At 48.1% G+C, this 25,624-nt stretch overlaps 1 protein-coding gene across 1 annotated transcript in view; it reads left to right on the top strand.

Annotated features, from left to right (window-relative positions):
• Positions 1–25,624, top strand: part of PAPPA2 (pappalysin 2) — a 91,712-nt gene that overhangs the window by 44,451 nt on the left and 21,637 nt on the right. The window contains exons 11-18 of the mRNA XM_026854019.1: positions 467–602; positions 845–1,064; positions 11,247–11,418; positions 13,119–13,296; positions 15,497–15,710; positions 22,553–22,721; positions 23,416–23,548; positions 24,674–24,783. Coding sequence (XP_026709820.1) covers positions 467–602; positions 845–1,064; positions 11,247–11,418; positions 13,119–13,296; positions 15,497–15,710; positions 22,553–22,721; positions 23,416–23,548; positions 24,674–24,783 — 1,332 coding nt within the window. The remainder of the gene's footprint in view (positions 1–466; positions 603–844; positions 1,065–11,246; positions 11,419–13,118; positions 13,297–15,496; positions 15,711–22,552; positions 22,722–23,415; positions 23,549–24,673; positions 24,784–25,624) is intronic.

Raw genomic sequence — 25,624 nt, 5'->3', positions numbered from 1 at the left:
TTTTTAATGGAAATATTTTGGCGGCAAGGCTGGTATCTGTGCACTCTGGATGCCTTGCTTCCCCAGCCGGCACTGTGCAGGATGGGAGTCGGAGCCTCATGAAGGGAGGGCAAAAAAGGAGTTATCCAGATCTCAATCAGGTGTTGCTCAATTTTTAGAACAGTAAAATGTGGAAGCTGGGAAGATGTCATAAATTTATGTCAAAGCAGGGCAGATACACATGGGGAAGACTAGTGAAAGGGAGAAGGGGAACTGGGAGAAAAAGGACTGTGTTCCTGCACCTTTCCTTCCCTCCTTTCTCTCTTCCCATCCATCTGCTGCCTTGCACATCTGAAGTCTCTGACCCCCTAACCCTGCTTCTGTGTTCTCACCGCACTCACTCTTTCTCTCCCTCTTGCATATATGGGATCAGAAAGGCTGTATTTGGTATGCATGATCTCAGGGTCTCTCTTGTCCTCCTGCCTAGGTGTGTTTTGAGAGACCTGCAGTGCCCACCTCCCTCCTGGTCTTCCTGGCCTCCGATGGCACCATCCCAAGCAACCAGCACAAGCCAAGGGTCAATGTCCAACTGAGTTACATAGATGGGCTGAACCGCTCTTTGGGTGAGCAATCTATGGGCTGTAGTACCAGTCTCTGTCGTCCCAGCAGAGACATCAGGATTCCCCACCATTGCCACACTGTCTCACTGAATTGGGTGCTGCTATCCCCTATTCCCCCTTGCAGAATCTTCTGCTTCTCAAGCTGGTCTGTTGGGGTGTGTGGGGGAGCAGAAGAGGTAAATTGAAAGCAGAGAAAACAACCCTGGAGCTGAGCTAGTAGCTTATTTTTTTGCCCCGTCTCACAGGGATGTATGAGCTGTCATGCCAGCACAACCCCCTTGTCATCAACGTGACCCATGGCCAAGAGGTCCTACACCACCGTGCTGCTTCAGTGCTGCTCAACTTCTCCTCCCCACTGGTGGGCATTGCAGCTGTGGCCTTGCGGACCTCAGCTCAGCCTGGCTTCTCTGACCCCACCATGTGCCTCCTGCAACACAAGGAGGGACACAGCCATCAGTGCTACAGGTATGCTCTCTTTGGGGTTCTTTCCAGCAGGCACTCAGAGTACCTCTCTCCTCTGGGGCTTTGTGCCTCACTTCTGGAGTTTTTGTCGACTCAGAGTGGCTTTGAGGTGTTGTTGGAAAATCCAGTGTAATGACTTGATTTGCTTATCTCACTGTGAGGGGAGAAGGCAGGAAAATAGATTTTGTGTGGTGCCCGTGCATCTGCACAAAACTGCATTAAAAGACTGTTCTATGGTGGGAAAGCCAAGCTCCTTCTGCTGAGTTCTTGCTGAGCATTGCTGCTGAAGCTGTTTGAGAGGCTCCATGTCCATCCAATCCAGTCTTCCCCACACTGCAGGAGGTGGGGATGAAAATGTCATTGTCATCGTCCTCATCCTCGTCCTCCTTGTCCTCGTCCTCCTCCTCCTCCTCTGCTGCTGCTGCTGTCTGTGCTGGCTCCCCATCTATCCCAGGCTCCTCACCAAGTCTCACGCTGCCCCCATTGTAATGCAGCGATAACAATAATAGTGGCAAGGGCACTTTTATTTATTGATGTCCAGCACTCACAGGCCTCTGCCTGTCTTCATAAAGCAGCAAACGAGAGGCGTCGTTTGCAGAATGGGCACTGCTCTCTGAGCAGGTCCTGCTGGATGCAAAGGGGCTGTTGTCCAAAATAGACTAAATAAACAAGGCAGAAAGAGCATGCTGAGCAGAGGCGCAGACCCAAGGAAGAATGGAATGATGGTACTCAGCTCTGTCCTAGAGGGGTAGTAGAGCTGACATCAGCCAGACCTGCCAAGTCTGTCTTTGCTTTTGGATCCCAGGCTCCCTAAAGTTAAAAGCATGATGATCCAGAGCTCTGGTTCAGCCAATTACTCAAACCACACCACTGGGAATACTGATTTTGGGTCCAAGCTTTGCTGGAGTTGTGGAGGCATTAAGAGTAAAGGGCTTTGGCTAGGGTCATTGCATCACTGCTACTGTCATTTTTCTTCTGTTGATTCCATGGATGGACAAACATTCCTAATAATAAGTGTGTGTGTGTTTGTTTAAAAGGTTGGGGGATCATGATACAACTGATTTATATAGAGTTCTGGAAGCTGTGAATATTCTGCTGTTGCTTTTTACTTTTTTTTTTTTTTTAAGTCATGTGTGATTTATACAGAAACATAAATCTCAGTGAGTCAGCATATAAATATTATTCTCAGCCTTACATTAAAGGATCAGCGTCCACCTGAAATGCAGTCTGTTTCCTCCTGGTAGCCATTACAACTATGTACACACATGCCTCTAAGACCCCAGCCAACTGATGTGGTTTTTCAATTACATTTTCTCATCCTTTAAAATAATTTTGCACTCTCATTGCTTGAGAGCTTCCCCCTCCCCCTCAGAAGTGACTGCAAGGAAGAATAGATTGACCAGACACAGCTAAGCATTGCCTGTGGATGAGGAGAAGCTCATATAGGGACAAACGGAGAGGAAAATAGATGGGTTTCTCTTAAAAGTCTCATTATAGCTGAAGCACAAGCCAGTTCCCATATCACCAAAGTGCACAGAGCTGCATGCTGTCCCCTTTGCGTGGGCGCAGCAGAACCCAGCAGGATCCTCGTGTCTTCTCCTCCCCTCACTGCTGTCCTGCAGGCTCCCTGTGGCCTTGGCTTAGCTGTGGTATGCTGAATTGCAGGTTACATATATGCCCTTAGCAAACACTCAGAAGAAATCAGATCCCCAGAGTTTTCAGAGTAGGAAATGCTATTTATAGTCTTTCTTTTCTGGGGGGGGGGGGGGGGGAGTATTAGTTATTAGTTCCTTTATTATTAGCCTCACTAATAATAAAGGAACTGCCACTAAGTACGAAACATCCAAGTATCCCCCACTTATTATATTTTACAAATCTATTTCATCTCCAAAACTAATGTACAGAAGTATTTTTATTTTTAAGGGCTAATAATCTATTTCATATAAGGCAGGTGGAGTCTGGGGAAAAAATTCTCTATAAAAATCCAGGAATGTAAAATCTTAAGTTTTGAGACATTTGACTGTAAAAGATCACAAATCATCTGTGTTATTCCTGTACAGAATTGAGCTGACCATACATGCACCCAGACTCATATACACAGTATGTGCATGTGAGTGCTTTCCTAAAATAACCCAAGAAAGGCATAACAAAAGCAACAAAGAAACAAGGTTTCCTGACTTCAGCTTAGAAATGCGTGTTGCCAAAATAATAAATATATGATGGCTTGGTATTTCTGTAGTGTCATTCATCTTGAAGGATTTCAAAGTGCTTTGCTGGCTGGGGAAAACAAAGAGATCATGGTTTTGCTGATGAAATGCAGCCATCTCCAGCTCAGGATGCAGCAGGCCTTTGATGCTAGAAAAGTACATTCTTGTTTTGAAAAAAGAGTTGCCTTTTGCTTTCGGACCTGCTTGAGGCACTGAAGGTTAGGAGAGCACTTGCTGAGCAAAGCAGCGTGGTGTCCCTCCCTCACACCTTGCTACTGGCACCAGAAACCCCTCTCCACTGTCTGCCAGCAGCTCGGGGCTCTTTGCTTTCTGTGCCCTATCACAGGTTTATGAGGTCAAGAAGAAATCAGACTTCTTGTGGGTTTCCACCCAGGAAACTCAAACTCTCCAGCTCTTTTTTTTCTTTGTATTTTAAAACAGAGCCACAGTCCCTCCTGTTTTCCTTGGTGTACAGGCTATATGCTGAACCAGGGGAACATTGTTGATCTCCTCTGTTATGTTTAGTTTTAGTTTGGTTTTAGTGTGGTTTATTTTATGTTAGCATGTGCTGGGAAATTCCTTGGCAAATTAACAGGAAAGGTGTTACAAAATGCAATCTGTATTGTGTTTTTATTTCCTGTGTGAGTGCCCTCCTTTGCTTCCCCAAAAGTGGGTTTAATGCATCAAGGGGAGTCTGGTTTGAATTCCTTTTATATGGAAAGTGGATGTCAGGGAGAGAAAATCAGATGAAGGGGGGGGATTGTTTACATATTTTCAATTGCTGAACTTTGTTCAGCAAAGAGAAGAGGGCCATTTCCCAAGCAGGTTTTATTTGGTTTGTTTTCTTTCTTCCAGACACCAAATCTATGCACAGTCAATTTATGAACTGCATCTGTGCTGGTGTGAAAATCTATGGGGGCCCTGGGCAGAGATACTGGTGTTTCATTTCCTTCCCTCTGGCCTAGGCTGCCCCATGGTCAGGGACCATGCACGAAGGGGATGGACCCTTATGTTGGGATTCCAGGATCATGTCCGATGGGCTGAGGAATGCTCGGGCCAAGGTGTACCTCCATCTCCACTCTGTCCTCCCAGCCAGAGTCTGCTCAGGCTCTGCTTGCACACGCAGTGCAGCCAGCATCGAGCATCGACTGCTGTGAGGACAGCATATATTGCCTAGACATCTGTTCCCTGCATCTCCCAGGCAAGTGCAGCCTCCTGGCTGCAGCACAATGCCCATTAGAGCAGGCTGTGTCTGTACTGCACCATGCACATTCTCTCTCCTCGGTCTGGAGGAAAAGACCTCTCAAGAACCAAGCCTAGGACCCTGATCACAACTTTTCCTGGTGTATGAGCTCACCTCAGCCTTTGCCTCTGCCCTTGAGACTTCTCCGGCATCAAAGGCTGTTGACTTCTGGTGCTTCTCTTGTGCGTCCCTGACTGGCTGATGGGCAGTGGTGGCCAAGGATGTACTGTAGGATTTGATCATTTGCTTCAACTGTGGCTTCACTGTCCAGCTGGAGGGTGAAAAGTAAAACCGTTGGAGGTGCAGAGACTATTTTCATGGGCTGCCCCATTCTATTTGCTCTCTGCAGCCTAGTCAGCTTCTTGAGTTTAATACTTTGTATAGGTTGGGGTTTTTTTTAGGACGCTCAAGGCATCTTCTGTCTTTCCCTGAGACTAGCCAGTCTCACCTAGAAAAAAAAAATCTCCCAACACAAAAGTTTTTCACCAGTTTGATCTTGAGTCAGTCACAGCATCTGAACAGCTTAGAAAAAGGGTGCTTGGTGTCACTTCATGGAAAGGGCCACCCTGTCTGATAAACTTGTTCCAAGTATGTCCAACCCCCGATACATTGCGGGAAGGTGAATCACAACACAGAGCAGTTGTGTGAGGTGTAAGGCAGGTTTCCTTCCTGACCCCAGCACAGCTCCTGGTGAAACCCTGAAGCTTGATTTTGATTCCTTGTTCTCCTACCTGTTGGGCATTACGTGAACCACACAAAGCCTTCTGTCCATCCTGTGTCCAGCGAAGAATGCAACAAGTGCTGGGAGACCCTGAGGTTTGTCTGCAGAGCCTTGGTGTACCACTGCAGCCAGCCTGCCCTTGTTCTGCCCTGGATTCCCTAACATTATGTACAGGCAATAGCATTTTTTGCAGAAACTGGACTGAATGTGTCCTTTGGAAGGATCTCTTATTTCATGTTACCAGCTCTAGGAGGTGATGAGTCCACCATCTCCCCTGCTGAGTATTCTTCTATCTAGTAACCCTCTCTGCTGAGAAGTTGCCTCTGATTTCAAGTTGAAAGTTGTTGCTTCTGCTCCATCCTTGTCAGAAAGGTCTAAATGCCTCCTGCCAGAGATTACTTGTCTGTAGATATGTCTGTACAGAATGATCAGATTCTCTCACTATCTTCTCTGTCATGATAAATATTTTTTCCTCCTTAAATCTTATAGCATAAGTCTTGCAGTCCAGCTATGACTTCTGCTTGAAGCTCCCTTTTGAAACCCCTCCACTACTTTTATGTCTTGCTGGTAGATGTGGATCAGAAGTTAATTTCTCTGGAAAAGATAGGAGGTGCCAGAAATGAAGTACAGTGTGTTGCCATGGGGAATTGGATATGGTTAAAGGTGGTGTTTGGGATAGCTGAATATGCACCCTTGAGGAATACTGGCAGATAAATCCTACCTGCATGCTGGCCTCATGATGGGCAGGTGGGCCATCTGCCTTCAGGAAGGAGTTAGGCCAACTCCTTTCAGGAGTGATGAAGGTACAGTCTGTCCTGCCTCAGGCTGAGAAGCTGACTAGACCAAACTTGACATCCCATTCAGCTTCACTTTTTGTGTTTCTATATATCTACTTTGGTGTAGCAAACAACAGAAAAACATGAAAAAGAACTGTTTGGAAACGTATTAAGATTGACCTGTGCTTGCTCCTTTGCCTTCCTTGGCTATGGAGGGACCAACAGGTCATTTGACATCTTACTGGTGCCTTTCCTCTGTCTGTGAGGTAGATGACAGTGGATGACTCACAGAGATGTTATTTTTTGCCAAGTTTCTTTGGGACTCACGTACAGAAGCAAACATCTTTTCTTGAGATGGCAACCTTAATGTAGATCATAATCAAGAAGCATCACCACCGTTGGGTCTGTACACGTAGCCTGCTCCCACAAGGATGGTTGCTATCAGATTTACTGGAAAAGTGAGGCTTTTCCCCTTCATGAGAAACATGCCTGAAGGGAGAAATTCCCAAGTGTTTCCAAAACACCTTTTCTCATTTCCTAGCTATTCTCTTTTGCTAGACCACATTGGGGTAAACATCTTTTATCTCACTGACGTTCAGTGCTACAATCCAGACTTCATCAGAGTACATGCAATGACTACTTTTCAGAAAATTTGACCAAAACCTTTACCTTTCTATCAGCATCTCCTATAACCCCTTCTCCCCCCCCCCAAATTGCACCATGAGATGAACCTCTTTATAATAATTTTCCCCTCTTAGAGTTGGACCTTGATGATAAGGGCTGTTTTAGCAGCAATCTTTGGGTTGAAAGCTTGGGTAGATACTACAGCAATTTATGGATGATTTATTATACTTTAGGCAGCTGCACTGTATTTAGCTTGGCTTAGTTTGACTTGGGTAAATCCATTAGTATTTTCTAGGTTCCATGGAATAATTGCTGTAAAATCTGAAATTCCAACTTTTTAGAATTTGGGTTTTGTCATAACTAAAAGATGTCTCTCTACCAGCGTTGCCACCACTGGCTCAGTGTGCTCCATTGCTGGCATAGGATCCTAAAGGAAAAGTTTTGTTCTAGTTTATGCAATCAGTCCCATTTCAAAACAAAGCTCTTATCATTTCAGAGCAGTTAGGGCCATTGCTAGGCAGAATTTCACAAATTTCCAGATCTGAAACTTTCTTTGATGTATTAGTTAGGGGACTTGGTGAGCCCAGAAAATCATGCAGGCTGGTGCTGATGTGGAATAAGTTAGGAGAAAAACCTTGGTATTTTATAAAAATGTTGTTGACAAATCATTAGTTTGAGCTTCAAAAGATGCTGGGATAAAAATGGAAATTTTTTTGGGATGTTTCGTACAGAAAAAAAAAAAGAATAAATTGGCTCATGCCACATCTTATACAGCCTGAATCAAAAATGGGCAAAAGTCAGGAGTTTGCAGCTGTGATACAGGAATTTCATTTATCATCAAAAGGAGAAAGAGCTCCTTCATGCTGAGATCAGAACTGGGCTAACTGCACAATTTCCTAGTCCAGACTTCATTAGTGTTCCAGTGTCTGGGAGCAGTGATTTATTCCATCACTTTACGTGAACCCTGGTAAGGCATGTGGATCATGCTTTTTTTTTTTTTTTTTTTGTCCTGTACCATCAGGCTCAAGGGTGTCCTGGCCCTGAGTATTGCAGTGATACTTACGGTGATGCTGATAATGATAAAGGAAGTAATCAAGGCAAAGTTTGTAGGTAGAGATGATGAATTTTTTTTAAGCTAAGTGGTATATTTGAGAAAATCAGACAGGTTTCAATGATGTGAACCCCTCTTCAGGTCTGGAATAGAAGCACCAGACTTAAAAGCTATGTATAGGATGAGAACAGCTTCTCAGAACTTGAGTCGATAGGTCCTGGACCCTTTCCAAAATAAAGCTTACTGGGTATTTGTGGGATGGGGGTTGTTAGTCAAGGAGAAAACAGCGATTATTTCTAATTATTTCTAAAATATATCTATGTGAATTAATATACACATGTGGTTATATAAAAAGAAAGATTTTGATATTCTGGCCTAAAATTATCAATCTCTTATGTATAACTAACCTATATAACATTTTGCATGTATCAGAACGGATTAAGAAACTTGATGATCTCTCAATCCACTTTATACCAGCATCGCCAGTTACATTTCCAAACTGGCAGAAAACAAAGATGTGCCCAGTAGTGTTGAAAAGGATCAGAGCTTTGTTACTTGTCATTTAATATGTGTTGTCCCGACTGCCAAGGCTGTCCCAGACAATGAGCTGTCACTCCACCACCACCAGCAGAGCTGCTCCAACCAAGCACTTGGCCTGGCTGGATGTGTCCAGACGGTGCCACCACCCCTCCCCGAACTCCTGCTGCAATCAGCAACACAACATCATGAGCAGATCAAGTTAGGTGTCTTGGGGTCCTGGTGTGGCCACCCAACTGCCCTGTAGCTTACTGCTGCTTGGTGAACCCACCACTCATCTCCCAGCGCTGTTTCCCAATATGTGGTCTGTGATTTGGTTAGATGACCTCCATGTGTCTGGAGGCACCCAGGGATAAGGACTTTGTTGTGGTGGTGTGTTGATGTAGTGTCAAGCACCATGGTAGGTAGGATGCTGCACACCAGCTGCATCTCCCTGCATGCCAGTGGCTGGTAAGGAAGAGTATGGGATGCAAGAGCAAGGCTGGAAACAAGAGTTCAGCCCCTTTTGCACATGCATGTGCAGACATGCGCATGAGGAAGTTTAGGACAGCGGCTCCGTCACTGGGAGGTGGAGTCGGGGACGGGAGCATGTGTGCGTGCTTGCACCGGGGGCACAGCCAGGGAGCAAAGCAACCGCCGGAGAAGGTGACTGCGGGAGGGGAGGGGAGAGGGCTACAATTGGTACCAGATGCCCTCAGAAGCTAATGACCTGACAAACGCTGTGCTCATAAAACAAATTCTTTAAAAAGGAAGCAAATGGAAATATAAGCTAGTGAAAGAATTTGCAGCAGCTGCCCTGAAACCATTTCTCACTTCATAAACAGGTCTGCATTGAAGAAACAGCCCCTTTCTTCTTGTTCTCCTTTGTGGTCCCCTCCCGTGCCCACCAGCTCTTTCAGGGCTGAAGCCTGCAGGTTTCCACAGTGTCTTTGGCTCGCTGGACTTGTCCAGATTCAACAGCACACTGTGTTCCCTTAATGTCCATGTTGGCACTGATTTTTAATTTTTTTGTGTGTCATTTGTGGGCTTTCTAGTTGTGCATCCTTGACTGGAGAGGTTGAGGAAACGCAAGAGGCAAAGGTTGGCTCTGCCTTCTCTGCGTGAAATGCAGTGCACAAAAAAATTGTCAGCAGCCCTGTGCAAGCAAGGAGCAGAGGGGAGACGTTCGGGTACAACTCCACAGTTGTCACCTGAAGCTGCAGCACCTCTGCCCCTGCTTCAGAAGGGCTGATGTCAGTTTTTGCACCTATACCTTTTGGTAAAGGGATAAGCCTGACAGCCAGATAATGAGGGCATTTTTCTGTGGGAGCTGTTGTGTCAACCCGATGTCTTGGCCTCATTCCATCCCAGTTAATTCATCTACTGACTGCATTTCATTGATGGGGACTGTAGCCCTCTGGTCAGTGCTCCTCTTACTGTGGGATTATTTGTGATGCTTAATTAATCAGTACCTAATAGCTGGTCCTTGGTGGGAAGCTGCTGCAGTGAGGAGTGGGCTGAGTTTTTCCAAAGGACAAGTGACACATTGCAAGCTTTCCAGGGAACTCTTGTAACTTGAGGTGGTGCATGGGGGAGGCTAATTCCTCCTTTTAGCTGCAACTCACCTTGGTGGCCACAACTGAGTCTGTAAAGCTGGACAGGTGTCTGCCAAGATGGTCTTGATCCCAAAGAGCCTGGCATCACTATGCACAGGCTTGAAATGCTGTGCAGGCCTGCAGGAAGAGCAGAGGTGCTGCAGACCATCAAAGCAAAGTGGGAAGGTGACAACAGTGGGGTAGAGGAGACACCTGCATCATATCCAGCTTCTCCCTTCCACCACAGTCTGTGGTGTAGCAATGTGGACATGAAGCTTGGGCAACTCTGCTGCTGGGTCTGGGGGACTGCACATAGTTTGAAGAATACCTCATGAATGGTCCCCTAATATCTGCAGAGGTTTCTTCTCCAGCTAAACCATTCCTTGCAGCTGGAGAATCCTTTCTGGATTTTCTGATGTTTAATACAGGGTTCAACATACCCATCACCGTTCTGTCAGCAGAGGCTTTAAAAAGGTCTTTTCTTCCTGAGTATCTATTGCTGCAAATCTTGTCTTACTCCGAAACTGAAGTGTGAATTCAAAAGTTACCAGAAAGGAGAAACACCTAGTGTTACTGTATGGCCTTTATTGCCTTTGGAAAGCGCAGATCTCTTGCTGTCCACTGTCTGCCCTCAAACACGAGTGTCTGAGACATGTGTGAGCACAGTATGTATGGGAGGACACACATGAGTGGCTGCAATCATGCATGAGTCTAACAGTGTACTCCCTATTGCACTGCAGAGCAAGATTTCAGGGGGTCTCTTGCCACAAGTTCTCCAGTGTCCAGTATGATTTGAGCATGTTGGAGATGAGAAATTGTCATGTGGTAGAGAACCCCTTGCTGCTGGAGAAGCTGAAGCACTCTCAGGAAGGTGCTATAATGACTACTGTTTATAGTCTTTCAGGAGTGCTGCTTGATAGGACCATCTGAAACCAACTTTCTCACTTCGACCATGGGAGAGTTGTGGCCTTGCTGGATATGCTGTCTGCCTGCCTTCTCCCTGTCACCTCCCTTCTTTTGCTTTCTTGGTCCACCTACACCGAGCACCACCATCCCCTTTGGTGCTAGGCAGTGTGCAGGCTCTGTGCCGTGCAACTGTCACGCCCTGGGGGAGAGGAGCTGGAGTAGCACCACCAGACAGCATGGATTTGGGAAGGAGCATTGTTGGGCTGTGCCTCCTTTCATCAGCACTGGAAGGACACCATGGTCTGGGCGAAGGTGTGGGTTGGGGTTAGGCTGAGGTCCAGCCAAGGCAGAAGTGTGAAAAACTATCCTCCTGATCATCGTGAGGAGACTTCAAGCTTGTAAGAAGCTGGGGCTGAGGGATAGGTGTGCATCTCTGTAGGCACTGTGACCTGCTGAACACCCCGCACAGGTGCCACCTGGAGAGAACCCCACCGTGATGAAGTCCTGGGGCCCACACGTTGATCCCTTCCCTCTTTTCTTCCATAGCTGTGTCCATGATGCCTGTGCAGGATCAGGAAGGTGCACGCAGCCGCTGCTTGCTCATGCTGCCACCCTCAACTGTACCTCTGACAGCCCAAGACACATGGCATGCACTGTCACCTGCAAAAAGGGCTTCACCCTTGACTCCAGCAATGGGAAGAGCCTGCGGTCTGTGCAGGTGAGTGGACCTCAGGGTGGAGGTGATCTCACAGCCTGTTGGACAGACTGCTAGATAAGAAAGATTTAACTACCCTGAGGTGGTTGGAGTGACCCCAGGACACCTTGTTCCTCCAGCCCTGACTTCTTTGCCACTTTTCCAACAAACCTCAGCCAGTGGAGGCTCCAGTGCTGGACCTCTGTGCTGGTTGCTGGTGGTCCTGCTCTGGAGGCCCCTCCCTTTCCATCACTGCAGTCCTCCTAGCCCAGTGCTGCCTGCAGACCGTGGTGCTGCCAGGCTAAAAGCTACTGCAGGGAATATCCTAAGCTAGGGTGATGAACTCCTGAAGAAGGTGAGGTAGTCATTTCTGTTCTTCGGATGGGCATTGCTGGGAGGGTTAAAAATCCATGGGATGTTTTCTGTCTTAAAGCTGAAGTTAGTGGCTCAGGAAAAAATGAAGTCATTGCAGAGCGACTATATTTAGAGGCAGCAGACAGCACGGAGAGCTTTTCTTCCTTTGTGTTGCATTGCAATAACACTGCCCATGCCAGCGGGGCAGTGCAGAGGTCACCATGAAAGAGTTTGTCCTGCTTTCCAGAGGGCTGGGGGATGTCTCATAAAAGTCCCAAGCCAGCACAGCTCTTAGCTGTTGACAGAGGAGACCTGGGACTGATGTGTCCCTGGGAGCTGAGCTGCCTCAGGTCTGGGCAGTCACCTTGGCAGGATTGTGGGCACAGTGTGTCCTGTCCTTAGGCTGTTCCTGGAAGGGGAAGAGGAGTCTCTGGGGCTGAGCTGGTCCCCACGCCAGCCCGAGTGAAAGCATGAACTCACATGGGGTGGAGACAGATGGAGGTGAGTGAGGCCATGTCAACAGGATGGACCTTTCCTCTCCTTGGAGAGTTGCAAGCACTCATGATTCCTGGCAGGCAGATTTCCCGTGCTGTAGCCATTAGTGTTTGTTGAAGGAGTGGTGGGCACTGGAAAGTGCATTGGGGCATCTGGGGTTGCACTGCTCAGCCCCTTGACACTGGGGTGATTATTAATTACATGGCTGCATGGCTTTGTGGGCCAAGGCATGCCCAGGGAAAACAAAATGTTCCTGTTCTCTAAAATGAAACTGCACAAAATAAATCTGCCTCGGGTGACAGTTTTCCTGTGTTTGGCAGCAAGATGGGAAACTCCTGGACAGATCTTCACCATGTGGCTGTCACAGCAGATGACAGCTTGCTAGTGCCCTGTGCTGAGACCTCCAGTTACTCGTTTGGCTATGTGACCCTACTCAACTTGAGTCATTTTGGGAAAATGCACACAGCTCTCCCTGAGCATCCTCTACCTGGTTCAGCTAAACCATGATCCTGCTTGTGCACCCAGGAGTACCAGACTCAAATTTTGGTGATTTCCTTCAGAGCCACCACATCGGGGTTCAACTAAAATGTGTTGGCTAGAAAGACAGGACACACACTTGACAGTACAAGCAGCATGGTTGTAGTCAGACAGTTGCAGTCAGACACTGCTTTTGCACCCCAAATGTCACCCTGTGAACAGGTGAGGGCTTTGGGACTCAGTGTCCAGAGTGGGGGGAAAAGGGCACATTGAGGCAGGAAAAATGGGGGAAACATCTCTTTGTCCTGAAACCTGGATCAGCCCTTTCTGCTGTGGTGGCAAACCAGCAGATTAAAGCTCACTTGCAGAGGTCTGATGGAGCCTTGTTTTCTCTGCAGCAGGAGGTGGTGCTGATGTGCAGCTCAGGATGGTGGGACAGATCTGTGACTTGTGAGGCTGTCGACTGCGGTGTTCCTGACCAGTCTCACGTGTACTACGCCAAGTTCTCCTGCCCCAAGGGAACCACCTACCTGCAGAGATGCTCATTCTCCTGCATCCACCCAGCCAAGCTTCAAGGTACAGTCTGGAGTGCTGAGAGATTTAACTACCCTTTTTGGTGCCACCTTTCTGTGCCTGTCACAAGCTGTTCAAACAGAGCATTTTTACTTTGAATTTTTCAGTTATTCTGGCTTCTGCCAGCCGGGTTGGCTCTTGAGAGACTTCCTGAAATGGTGGGCATCTATCGCCCTCGATCAGAGACACCACAGTGTGGGGATAATTACTTCTGACTCCCATCCCCTGGCTGACAGCCCTTATCCATCCACTTCAGGGTGTAGGGATGTCTTCTCCTGATAGCTGGTGAGGTCTGGCAGCCTTCAGTATTATGGGGACGAGGGAGGCAGGAAGCATGCAGGCAGCCAGTGTGGACAGACAGAAAGGACTTCAGAGAGCCAAAAGTGGCTTGGTGCCTGGTGGCTGTGGGAAAGCCTGTGGTTCAGGAGGCCTGGGGCTGTATAAAGCCATAGAGACTGAAGCCCACAGCTGCAGAGCAGTCTGGGAGATGTTCACCACCCAGACACACAGCAGTCCCCCAGACACGCCATGGCCTGGCTTTCATTCTGCCGACTCCATCAATAGCCGCAGGAATGTTTTTAAGCCAAGTCGGAGAAAGAGAGCTACTGTTCCTGTCTATGCAAGGCTGAGCTGGATGGGATTTCGGGGGTAATTGCCTTGACAGCTTCAAGCATTGGGACTTTATGTGAGTTTCCACCAGTGCCTTTGCTCTGAACAATCACATACAACAAATCATTTTAATGGGTGCCCTATTTTATGGAGACATTTATAGTTGAAACGTATGAAAATAATTTACTTTTTTTTTTTTTTTTTTTTTTTTTTTTTTTTTTTTAAATCTAAGGAGCATAAGGAGCAAAAACTGCAGGGAATTAAGGTCTCGTAGATCCCCAGTGTGAGCTGATCAAAGGTAGCACACGGACGACAACTTGACAGCCCAAATTCTGTGCAAAACAATGTCCATTGCCTTGGGTGGGTCAGACGAGGGCAGGGCTTTAGTCTGATCTTTCACTTACAGCCACCTCTTATTCCTGCTGAAGTCAACAGGAGGTTTACCATGGGCTTCCTCAGTGGGAAGACGTCCCCTCAGTGGAGCGCCCTGGGTGTCTTCCAGCGGCTGATACAACAGCTGGTGGTGCTTGGCCAAGGCTGTCGAGCCACATGGGTAAACTCTTAGAAGTCCAGATGACTTGGCTGAGCTGTTGAGGCAGGGACGTGCTTGATGCTTGTTCTCCCTGAAGGCTCGCATCCTTATGGGCAGGCTCTCAAGGCTAATAAATGCTAAGAATAGACAAGGAAAGGATGACATGGCTGCGTGGCACTTGGAGGCGGGGGACGACCCTCGGCAACACCGGCCCACCAGGAACACAAGTGCTGAGCGGAGGCATGGTCTTGCTCCTGGTCCAAGAGCAGTTGTAGCCAGAGCAGTGATCCCATAAAAAGAAAGCAATGCTTGAAAGGAGTGTGGAGAAGTCTGGCTGCACCAGGAATCTGCTGATCCAATCTTCTCAGTAGGAAGAGTCCCATTCACTCCAGTCCAGCTTTTTTTCTTGCTCAGCAGTTCCCAGTGTCCCAGTCTGTACCATGTGGGTGATTTGGTCCTGGACAGGCACCCAGAGCTGTGTCGTTTCAGCCACCCGCTAGCTGGGTCTACCAAATGCCCTCTTGTCTAGAGGGACAGAAAAGAGTTGGGCTGTAATACTCAACCTAAACCTTTAGTAATGGGTGTTTTGAATTCCCAGTCACACCAGTTAGGCCTTCCATGTCTGTCCTCTTAGTACTTCCCATCTTGCTCTGCACATGTAGCACAGGATATGACAGCTTGTAAGGGTAAGTAAGGACAAGCTGCAGAAAGCACCTGGGGAGAATGAAGACGGGTTAAAGTAAATATGATAATGTCATGTACAGGAGCCCCCAGCCCACTGAACACTATCCTGAGGCATCACCAGAGGTTTAAGGGAAAGTTTTTGGGAAATTTACAGAACCAAGATCCTTTCTCCATCCCCTAGAAACTGTCCCTTCCCTTCTTATTTCTGCTGCAGTGTGACCAAGCATGCAATGGAGTCCATGGTCTTTGTTGCCTCCCTTTGGCATCAGTATCTACTCTAAAAAGAGGACTTTTGCTGGCTGCTCTGAGCTTTCCTCAGCAGGACTCCATCCCTCGATCAGCTGTAACACTAACAGACTTCTTCTGTTTTGGGGTCAGGAACAAACCAGTGGCTGACCTGCCTGGAGGATGGCCTCTGGTCACTCCCTGAAGCCTACTGCAAGCTGGAGTGCGATGCTCCCCCCATGGTGGCCAATGCCAAGCTCCTGGTCCCACGGTGCCTTCAGGGGAACCATGATGTGGGCTCGGTCTGTCGCTACAAGTGCAAGCCTGGATACCACGTGGCCGAGAACACAGCAGGCAAGCCTAAGAAGTAAGTCTGTGGTGGGTCTGTTATCACCATTTCCTTCCTTCTCTTCTCTTAGTGTGAACAAGGAGGAAAGCTGATGGTATGCTGGCAGTCCTGAAGAGCAGATTTGATAGGTACAAGACAGAGCAGCTTGCTCTGGTCATGCAGATTTCTTGAAATATGAGAAGCATTCGCCTAGTTTAGATGAAAGCAGTTGGGAGTAAGATCTAAACTGCTCTTGTACATGAGCGTATATTAAGTGCTTTAACCTAAAGTATGCAAATTCTCCCATGCACCTCAACACATTTGTCACTTGGTGAAAATTAAGCATGTACAGAAGTGTTTGTGGATTCTCAGGTAATTAGATGTAATAAGATGCTGGAAGATTCCTGGAGCTGCTGTCTTTCCTAAAAGCGATAAAACGTAGATCAAGATACTGGGAATTGTAAGAATGAATGACTGCCTTTTGTTGGGGTTAACATTTTACCCCCTGCACATCTTGGCTAAATTTAATCTCAAGCACTGTCATTTCAATTGGAGAAGATTTTTCCCGATGCTTTGGGGAAAAATTCCTGGTGATTCACTAGCCCTGCGCTCAGCCAGTATTCTGACGCTGGGGGGTAAAGCAACATTTTGTTTGCAACGCCTTCAGCTGAAGTCCCTGTTGGGTACGGTCACTAAAGACTCCCTGGCACTGGCCAGTCCTCCCCAGAGTCTTGACGCTAGCCCAAATCAGGTAATTATGTGCTAATTGTTTAATGCCCCCTTCCAGTTTTAATTGGATGCAGACTTCATCTCTACTTTGCTCTGGGGTAGGGTTGTTGTGCACTGGGAAGCAGTTGCCAAATTTCTTGCCTTGTAATGAAGGAAGTGGTTTCTGTAAACAGCTTTTCACAGCATTAGGAGCATTTCTTGGGCCAAGGGGAGCTGATCAAATTATGATCATGGCTATGATCACATGGACTGCTTTGCAAACTGCAGAGCAGCTTGCGTGCCTGTGGCATTTCAGGCACTGGACATGCAATCAAATCAACTCAGCTTGCAAAGTTATGCCATCTCAGTCATGCTGTGGCAACTGCTGGTAAAAAAGATGCCCTCTGGGACTTCCTGAGGCTCCTCTGGTGTGTGTATAACTACCCTATGGGTCTGAACAGCTTGTGAGACAAGTCAAGGAAAATCACGCAAAGTGGTTTACATTTTCATAGCAATGCATGTTGACATAACATTTTCACATTTGCTATTATCATTACTACTAATTTGTCTAATAACTTTAATGGTAGAGTACGATCTTGTTAATCTAAGCAAAAAAACATTAACAGAAACAGAAAATTCATTGCTTTCTTATCATGCAGATCAACTGCTATGTGAGTGGCCTGATTCAAAGCAAAAGCCTTTCTTTGGAAGTGTAAATGCTGGTGTACCATCTCATCTGGAGCTCTGTGTATACACTGAGCATAAGTACAAACCCATGTAGTGAGTAGCAGCTACTAGTCAGTAAGTGGGTCAGTCAATTGCTGGATAATTGGAAATCCTTCTGGTGTTTCAGCCCCAGCAGGCAGAGGATGGGAGCTATCAGAGTGAGAGCTTGCTTTGTTCTGGCCAGTTTTGGAGAAAGCAAGTTATTGAGGGAGATGGAGAGCTCTGGAAGGGGCTGGCATTGGTGGAGGCACAGGCAGGGTCTCAGCTGGTGATTTGGACATCAGGTTTTGCAGTCTTCTGTAGTATCTCTGGGTACAGCAAACTTGAGTTCTTGATCTATCGTCTCCCCGTTGTCCATCAACCCAGCAAGAATCAGCCTTGCTAAAGGATTTAGAGGTGTTGATGGCATAAGAAAACAAGACTCTCTATGTGTACTATATATTGGTCAGGCACAATCCACTGTTGACACTGAAGACTTCTCATGCCAGCTAACTATCTCAACCTTGGAAATATCATGAGGCTCCCTTTGAATTATTCCTCTAGCTCTAGCGATTGTGCCTTTTTAGAGGGGAACAGTGGAGGAAGTGTGACCCCCAGCTGGCCTTGCCAACAGCTATGGGGCTCAGTCTGTTTTCCAAGGAAGGTGTAGAGGCATCTTAGGGTGCCTGTGGATTCCCAAGGGAATATCTATATGAAAGACAGACTCAGCTTCTCACAGCACTGTTAGAAGAAGATTGGTAATTTCCTTCAAGGGTTGCTTGTAAGCACCTTCCTTCAGGGATGGCTTCAGATCCCCGTGGACAGAGACAGTTAAGCTGTAATATGAATGAGCAGGAACTCAACCCAGCAGCCAGGGCTCAGCATCACCTCCTGACTAGCTGCTGCTTTGATCAACCTTCTGCAGTGCCTTTCTCTGTCATGCACCTTGTAAAACACCGTGGCTGCTGGTGTTTTACCAGCATAGTGTTGGACCCCCTGGACTGGGGACCCAAGCCCTGGGGCCTTGCTTCTCACACAGTAGGGCTACGGTGTCCACCTTATGCAGACCTGGGCCATGGCTGAGATTCAGCTGTCTCTGTTCAAGCTGAGATGCTCTTGGACACAGATGTTCATGCTATTTTATCACTTCTGTTTTGTTAGTTGAATTTTACCCTAGGGGTAGTAAGGAAGCTTAGAATCCTGAAATCTTATTTGAAATTAATTTCCCATAGTGTAAGTAGAAGAGAAAGGGGATGAAGAAATCTATTGTCTCATGGAAGATGCTTTTATCTATTAACCTGGGTGAGAAAAGGCCCTTCAGAAATCACTGCTTGTCAGCAAGGGATCCTTGAGGAAATCTTGATGGTGTAATCAATATCTTGCCAGAGAATTGCTGCTCCTCTGCTGGCAGGATCATCTGACTGACAACTCTGACATGAAGGCTAAAGCTTCTTTGACTCTTCCTAAAGGAAATCTGTTTTCAGCCTGGAGAGTCCACCTAATAGCCTGGTTTTCAGCTGCCAAGCTATTTCACATATAACCCCAAAATAATGGTAATGAGGAAAACTTAATGTATGCATTGTTCGTTTGTGCTTTCTGATGGGAACTTTCTGGTTTTGGGCAGCATCTGTCCAATGACAGCACCAACCTACCCACCTGGTTCACACAGAGAAATGAATTGTCAAGGAGCAATGTTTGGCATCGTCCACAGCTGCAACTTTGAAAAGAGCTGGCCTGAAAGTCGGGGGTCAAATACTTCAGGGAAAATGGGCATCACCCCTGCAATGGTCCTTGTTGTTGCTTCCACCATGAAGTGCCATCTGAAGGAGCTCTCTAAAAGGAATATCTAGGACATCCTTTAGAGAAGCACTCTAATGCTGAGGGGGTGCTCTCGATTTGGGGACCGAAAAGGTCAGACCCTGCAGAGGGGTTGTTTCACTTTCACAGTGCAGCATGATTCCTTGGAAAGAAGAGATTTGGGGATCTCAAAGCCACCTTTGTGAGGGCTTGAGCCCCTTCTGCTAGCCTGTGGGAATGAAGAAAAAAAGAACGATGTACCCAGGTCTTTTCAGGTAGCTTTGAAAGTCTCAGCCTGCATTTTGACCAGAAACCAAGGGAGCACAGTGCAGCCCCCTGATGAACTTCCATGATGTCAGCCCCTCCATGTCCTCACCTTGTTCAAAGATGACAGAGATTATGAAAGAGGAAGAGGAGATGGGAGAATGTGGAGGAGAAAATGGACTGGAAGGAACTAGCAGACCAGTGGCTGGAAATACATCAGAAAGATTGCAGCGGGCAGATCAGGACAATCTGTCCTGGGGGCATTGTAGCTTAGCAGGGCACAGGACCACTGTACATTTGTGGTGGTTGCAAAGGCATGGGGCGCTTGCTGCTTTTGCCCACATCTGGCCCCTTCCAGATAAAAGGCAAACACTCTGAGCTGAGGGAGCCAAACAACCAGGTAAAGAAAACACTGGCTGTCAGACTCCTGTGTCACTTCCACCTCTAAGGTTGCTGATGAAGATTTACAGCCCAGGTTGCCCAGACTGTTTGGAGCAGAGCAGCAGAGGTCCTAAAAGCTGGTGTTGCTTTCTTTCAATTTACTAGCAAATATCCCTCCTTCCCTTATATTCTTTTGAAGCTGTCAGTCTCCTGCCATAGGAGATGAGGCTTTAGGCTTTATCACCATTCCTGTATGGCAGACCCAGTACATGGCTGGATCCCAGCCAGGCTCCTGCATTGCTCAGCTCCTGGAGCTGGGTAAGTGCTCATGCCTTCACGTCAGACACAGCCCTCGCTGGCCTCAGATGTCTCCCCTGCCTCCTCTACCCATTAGGCATCCACTTGCCTGGTTGGAGGGGGAAGCTTTGACTCCAATTTTCCTGGCCCCCTTGTTAATCCTTGAGAAATGCTGCTAACCCAGATCAGAAGTCCTCGAGGGTTCTGGAAATTTCAAACTGCTATGAGGTTGGGTTTTGTTTTGGGTTATGTTGGTTTTTTGGTTTGTTTTTTTTTTAAGTCTCTCCCTTCCCTTCTCTGTGCCTTAATATAAACTGCTCACTTCAAATGTGTGGCAGTGGTCCACACATCATCCTCTACACTAGGGTCAGCCCAGGCTAGTCCTGTTTTTGAAGTTCCCCAGCACAGATGCTGGTGGTGGGGTGAGCCTCCAGAGTGAGATGGCTTCTCCCCCCAGACCTAGGTGGGGTGCAGGTCTAGGTGGGAGGGGCTGTGCACAGTGCCAGCCCCTGCTGGGGTCACTCCAGCACTACATCAAGATAAGAAGCCCTGGTGAAGATGATGGGGCTCTGATGGGCCTCTGAACCACACCGTGCACCTGTGCAACCTGCAGCTCCTGCGGTGTGTCCTCCCTGCGTACTGCCCCTCTCCCCAGGTCTTCCTGGGCAAAGGGCCTCTGCCATGATTCAGAGGAGCAACAGGGAGTTGCAGTGTCTACATCTGTTATACCTCAGTGGCCCATGGGGGGTGAGTAGTAGCATGTGGCTGGGATGCTCCTGGTTTGTAAAGGAGTTTGCTTGATGCTTGAGGCACAGCTGTTGCAGTGAGGCTTTGCACCACCAGTTTGCTCCTATGACCATGATGACAACAGCTTAACCCCAGCTATTTACACCTTTCAAGTTGTACAGGTGGATCACACCTTAATTGCCAGGCAATTCAAGAAAGGGAAAATGCTGCTTGAGGACCTGGACATACAACATGGGATCAGTACCTCTAGGCATGCTCCTTGGCTCACCTTTAAAGGTGGGCAAAGCAAAGCATTCAGACAGATGAAGGAGGAGGCAAGGTCTGATGGGGAAACCTTTGAAAGGCAGTAACCATCATCCCAGTGGAAAGGTCAAGCAACCAAGAAAGTTAAATGAGGGGTGGGCTGAAACCAAAGATGTCCACTATTGGATCCAGAGTTGCTCCTTCTTGTCACCCTTCCAAAAGAGTAGGTAGTTGCAGTTCCCTTTAATCAATTCAAGGCTACTGCTCTCAGGGTGAGTTTGCAGCACAATTTGCTGCTCAGGTGCTTTACACCGTGACCACCCACAATCCTGGTGTGGTCCGGTGGGAAGATCTGTGCAGAGTTCTGTGACAGGGGACCTGCCATGCCCCATCCCCTCCCCTTCCTGCCTCCATGTTACCTGCCAGAGCCTGAATTGGCTACAGCAGGAACCCACTGCCCCCTTATACAGCCCATAAGGGAAAACAGATCCCTGATTTCTGAAGGGAGAAGATAAAACTGTAAAAGCTGCAAATATTTTAAAAGATGAGAAAGTTTCAAAAAGCTCTCAAATTTCCCATCCAGGAGTTCCCAGCAGAAATGTGATGGAGATGACCACCAGCTCCTGCCTCAGGTCTGGTGGTGGGGTGTGGATGGGGTCCCATCACTGCTCCACGTTGTGTGACCCTTCACCATGTGCTGGGAGCAGCTGGGTGGACCCATGCAATGGCTGCTGCTGCTCCGAACAAGGGGCAGTTTAGTGCCTCCTCCCGAGGGGTTCTCTTACCTAGTTAAACCCCGCTCTGCATACCTGTGGCATGCTATAAACTCCATAACGTGGTGTCTGGAGCCCTGCTTGCTGGCACTGGTGGTGGGAGAGGGCAGAGGCAAGCAGGCCATCTAGTAAAGAAGGACAGGAGTGAGGCAGGGAGAAGCCTCATTAAGGACAGAGCAATCAGCACTAGCTCAGGCAAAGCCCGTCAGCACTGTCAAAACCTCTGTGTCAAAGTCTGCAGTTTCAGTGACATGTCTTCCTCTGGAAGAGCAGTCCCCAGCCAACCTGATGCCTTGTGGGGTTTTGATGCCTCTGTATAAAAGATGCAGTGTCTCTATCACTGCCAAAGACAGGAGACTGAAAAGTGGGTGGGCTCTGCTCCTGGACGCTTCCTTTCTTTTTCATCATTTTTTTGTCAAGTAGGTTGCACCTGGGCTGTTTTTGAAGCACAGAATGGTATTGGTCTGCTGCAGTATGACAGCCCCTTGGCAAGAGCAGGATTGACAGATCTGGCTGGAGTACAAAGAGGAGCTTCAGGAGTAGCTGGGTGCAGGCCAGCAGGATTTACTGGTGGAGGCTCACTCCATCCAGCAAAATATGTAGCTACTGGTGGTAGGACCAAGCAGCCCAGGACTTGCAGGGGCTGCAAGACAGAGAGGAACAGTTTAGAGGCACCATGAGAGGCAGGGAGCAGTGGGGTGGTAAGTGCAAGGAAAAAACATCCAGTGCTCCTAAATCAGTGTGATTTCCCCCCAGTAAGTCATGATTGAGTGTGGGCTTTCCCTTCAGGAGGATCTGCCCATGGTTAGGGGTGGGATGGTGTAAGAAAGACCCATGCAGGGGGACTTGGTTGTGCTCCAGGAGAGATGTCTCTACGCTTCTTCTGCTTCTGTGTGATGCTTGGTACGGCCAAGGTGGGGTTTATTTGGGGTGCTGCTGCCCAACCTGGTGTCTGTGTTTCCCCAGGAAGTTCCTGAAGGTCCAGTGCCTGGAGAGTGGGCAGTGGGAAACAGGGCGCTGCATTCCCGTGGTGTGCGAGCCACCCCCTCCTGTCTTCGAGGGCATGTACAACTGCACCCAGGGCTTCGAGCTGGACAGCCAGTGCGTCCTCAACTGTGAGCAGCGGGGACAACAGGTGAGTGACTTGGGAGTGAGACAGAGATCGGCCAAGCATTGTACTTTGGAGAACCCAAAAGCAGCTTGACCATCCCCAGGGACACATGCCCTTGTACCACCAAACAGCAGTTGCCCTGCAAACCCAAAGCTTTTCTTGCTTTGTACCAGGCATATGGCTCACTGCTGCCTGGGGATGCTCTCCTTCTCCCTGGTGACCCTTCCAAAAAGCACTGATTGTAAGCAAGCCTGCTTGTCTCGAGTCAAAAGGGTCAGAAAGCAAAAGCAGAGGGTTTCCAGTGGGTTTGGGGAGCTGATGTGAATGCATTTGCCTGGGATGATGGGCAAGCTTGCTGCAGCAGGCTTGCTAGACAAGGGGCTTGTGTGGGGATGGAGGCTGCTGCCTGACAGGCTTTTCCACCCAGGTTTTGTATCCAACCAGCTGAAAGGGTCTTGTTAAAAGAGGTGTGGTTGTGTCCCTCTGGTGAGATCCAGCAGCAGCTGGAAAACAATTTGTTTTCTGGTCAGTACTGCAAAGCACTCATAAGCTGGACCAGATGGCTGCAACCCGGCTGCCCTGGAGAACTTCCCTCTGGTCTTTGCTGGCAGGAGGGGTGTCCTTGCATTTTTCAGCCCCCAGAGCTGGGCAGCAGCCAGGCAGGGTAAGCCCTGCCACTGCTGGTAGTAATGCCAGCTGCTCTTCCTCTGCTTTGCAGGTTCCCATTGTCTGCACCAAGGAGGGCTTATGGACAGAGGAGTTCAAACTGTGCGAGAGCTTACGAGGCACCTGCCCACCACCCCTGGAGCTGAATTTTGTGGAGTACAAGTGTGAGCAGGGGCACGGCATAGGTGAGGGCAGACAAAAGCTAAACAGTAAATCAAACCTTGTGTTGACTCAGCCTTCCTAGAGAGCTGAAGGTCATGATGACTCTTCTTGTACCAATCCCTGATAAATATATGAAAAAAAAAAATCCTGTTTTCTCTTCCATCCTCTTTCTAAACCAGGGGTGGCTTTAGCCTTGTGCATGCCCTGGTTGTACGCACGGGCAAGACTCAAAGCTAAAGTTGGCTCCAGTGTAAGCAGCTCTCTTGTCAGAAAGAGCAGGGATTTGTCTCTAGGGCAGACCCAGCCCTTTGCAGTAATTTTCCTAATCTCTAGCCCTCCATCCCTGCTGAGGTCTCTCAACTTGTTAATACTGCTGCCATTTTCAGGGTTAATGCGGCAGGTCCTAGATAAAAGCCGCACTGACAATTGTGTGTAACAGGGCACTTTCACCAGATGAGGGACCACATCATCCATTTCTTTTTTCAGAACTTGGTTGCTTTGTGCTTTCAGGGAAAGCTGCAATGCTCAGTGACAGTCGTTGCATCTTGCCTGGCATCCCACGGGTCAGGACACTTGAGCAAAGCCTATAACACTCTGAAGCAAACACACCAGTCAGCTGGCTCTAATCAAAACTGGCTAAGGCAGTCTAAGGACAGGGCCTGCTAACATTAAGCTTTGGACAGACCTGATGTGTGGCTGAGGTTAGGTCTGGGATCCACCAGGTTTTCCAAGGTGTTTTTTGCAGCTTTTTTATTTCCTGAGTCATAGGAAGGCAGTGGGAATTCAGTGGGATAGAAGAACTATGAAAGATGCTTCCTAACATGTCAACAAACATCCAATAGCATCCAGGCAAGACTTATTTTCACACTGGATCCCATGTCCTGCCATCAGGGCTTGAATCAGTCTCTTAGGCCGTGTTCAATTTTCATCTCATCTGGGAGGAGGGAATTGACCACAACTCCTCTAGGCTCTTGCATAATTCAGGATTTGTGGAAGGAAATGTCACCCCAGGTTGGGAGGAAAAGGGTCTCCTCTATGTCTGCCTCTACCCTCAGTGAGGAGTCTACATGTTTGGGTCTGGTGCCATTCTGTAAAATATCATTGCCTGGTTCCTGATGGAGTCCTCAAGGCTCTCTCTCCTCCTGCAGGTGCTGTGTGCATACCTTCCTGTATCATACCTCCCAGTGACCCTGTCATACTGCCTGAAAACGTAACTGCTGAGACTATGGATCACCGTCTGCAGCCCACCAGAGTCCAGGTAAACAGGGAGGTGGATTCCTCTAGCAGAGGGTTTGTTGGCAGCATAGAGGAGAGACCCCCTTCTCTCTATCTCGTATTTTTTAACCAAAATCTCTTTGATTTGGGTGAAGAAGGGTAAGACTTGGAAAGACAAACAGCATAAGTGAGCTTGGAGCTGGCTGGCCCTCTCTAAGGAGCTGCCCAGGCTTCATGCTCTGGAGGTACCTGCTGTTCCCCATAACCAGGGTCCAGTGCCAAGATCCTCCCTTCTACCACTTCTTTCTCTCTTCTCTCCTCTGTGGATGCTACTGCACAGTCTCCTGCTCTCCCGTACCAAGGTTCAGCATAAATTATCAGCTCCCAAGCCATCTTTCAAGGACTTGCAGGTTACCACAATGAATGAAGTTAAATGCAGGAATCCCGCTGATTTTTCAGGACGTGCCATATGCCTAAACCTACTAAGCTGCTGTTACTGTCAGCCAATGTGCTGGGATTGCAAAAACCGCCCCTGGCACAGCATGAGCCTGGGTCCTCGATTACCTGGCAGCAGACATGCAACCCCAGGCAGGCATCTCCCTGCCAGGGAGGAGGCAGGGCACTGTCAGCTGAAAGGTGTCTGGCTGCCAGGACCCGCTGGCCGGCCGGTTGCTTCTGCTGCTGGAACAGGGGAGCTTTTCCCTCCCCATCTCTTACTCATTTTGTAGGCAAAACAGCTCAAATAGCTCAAATAGTTTGGATCCTCATGGCACGACTTTCCCAAAAAGCAGCTCCGCTGGGGTAATATTTCTTAAAATAAAAATGAGATGCATAATGAAGGAGGTGGAACAAAGAAAAGCAAACAGTCTTCCCAGGAGCCAGCA

This window comes from Athene cunicularia, assembly GCF_003259725.1.
Source record: "Athene cunicularia isolate RWA chromosome 8 unlocalized genomic scaffold, athCun1 chr8_part1, whole genome shotgun sequence".
NCBI classification, from domain to species: Eukaryota; Metazoa; Chordata; class Aves; order Strigiformes; family Strigidae; genus Athene; species Athene cunicularia.
This window is presented reverse-complemented; position numbering and strand designations above follow the sequence as displayed.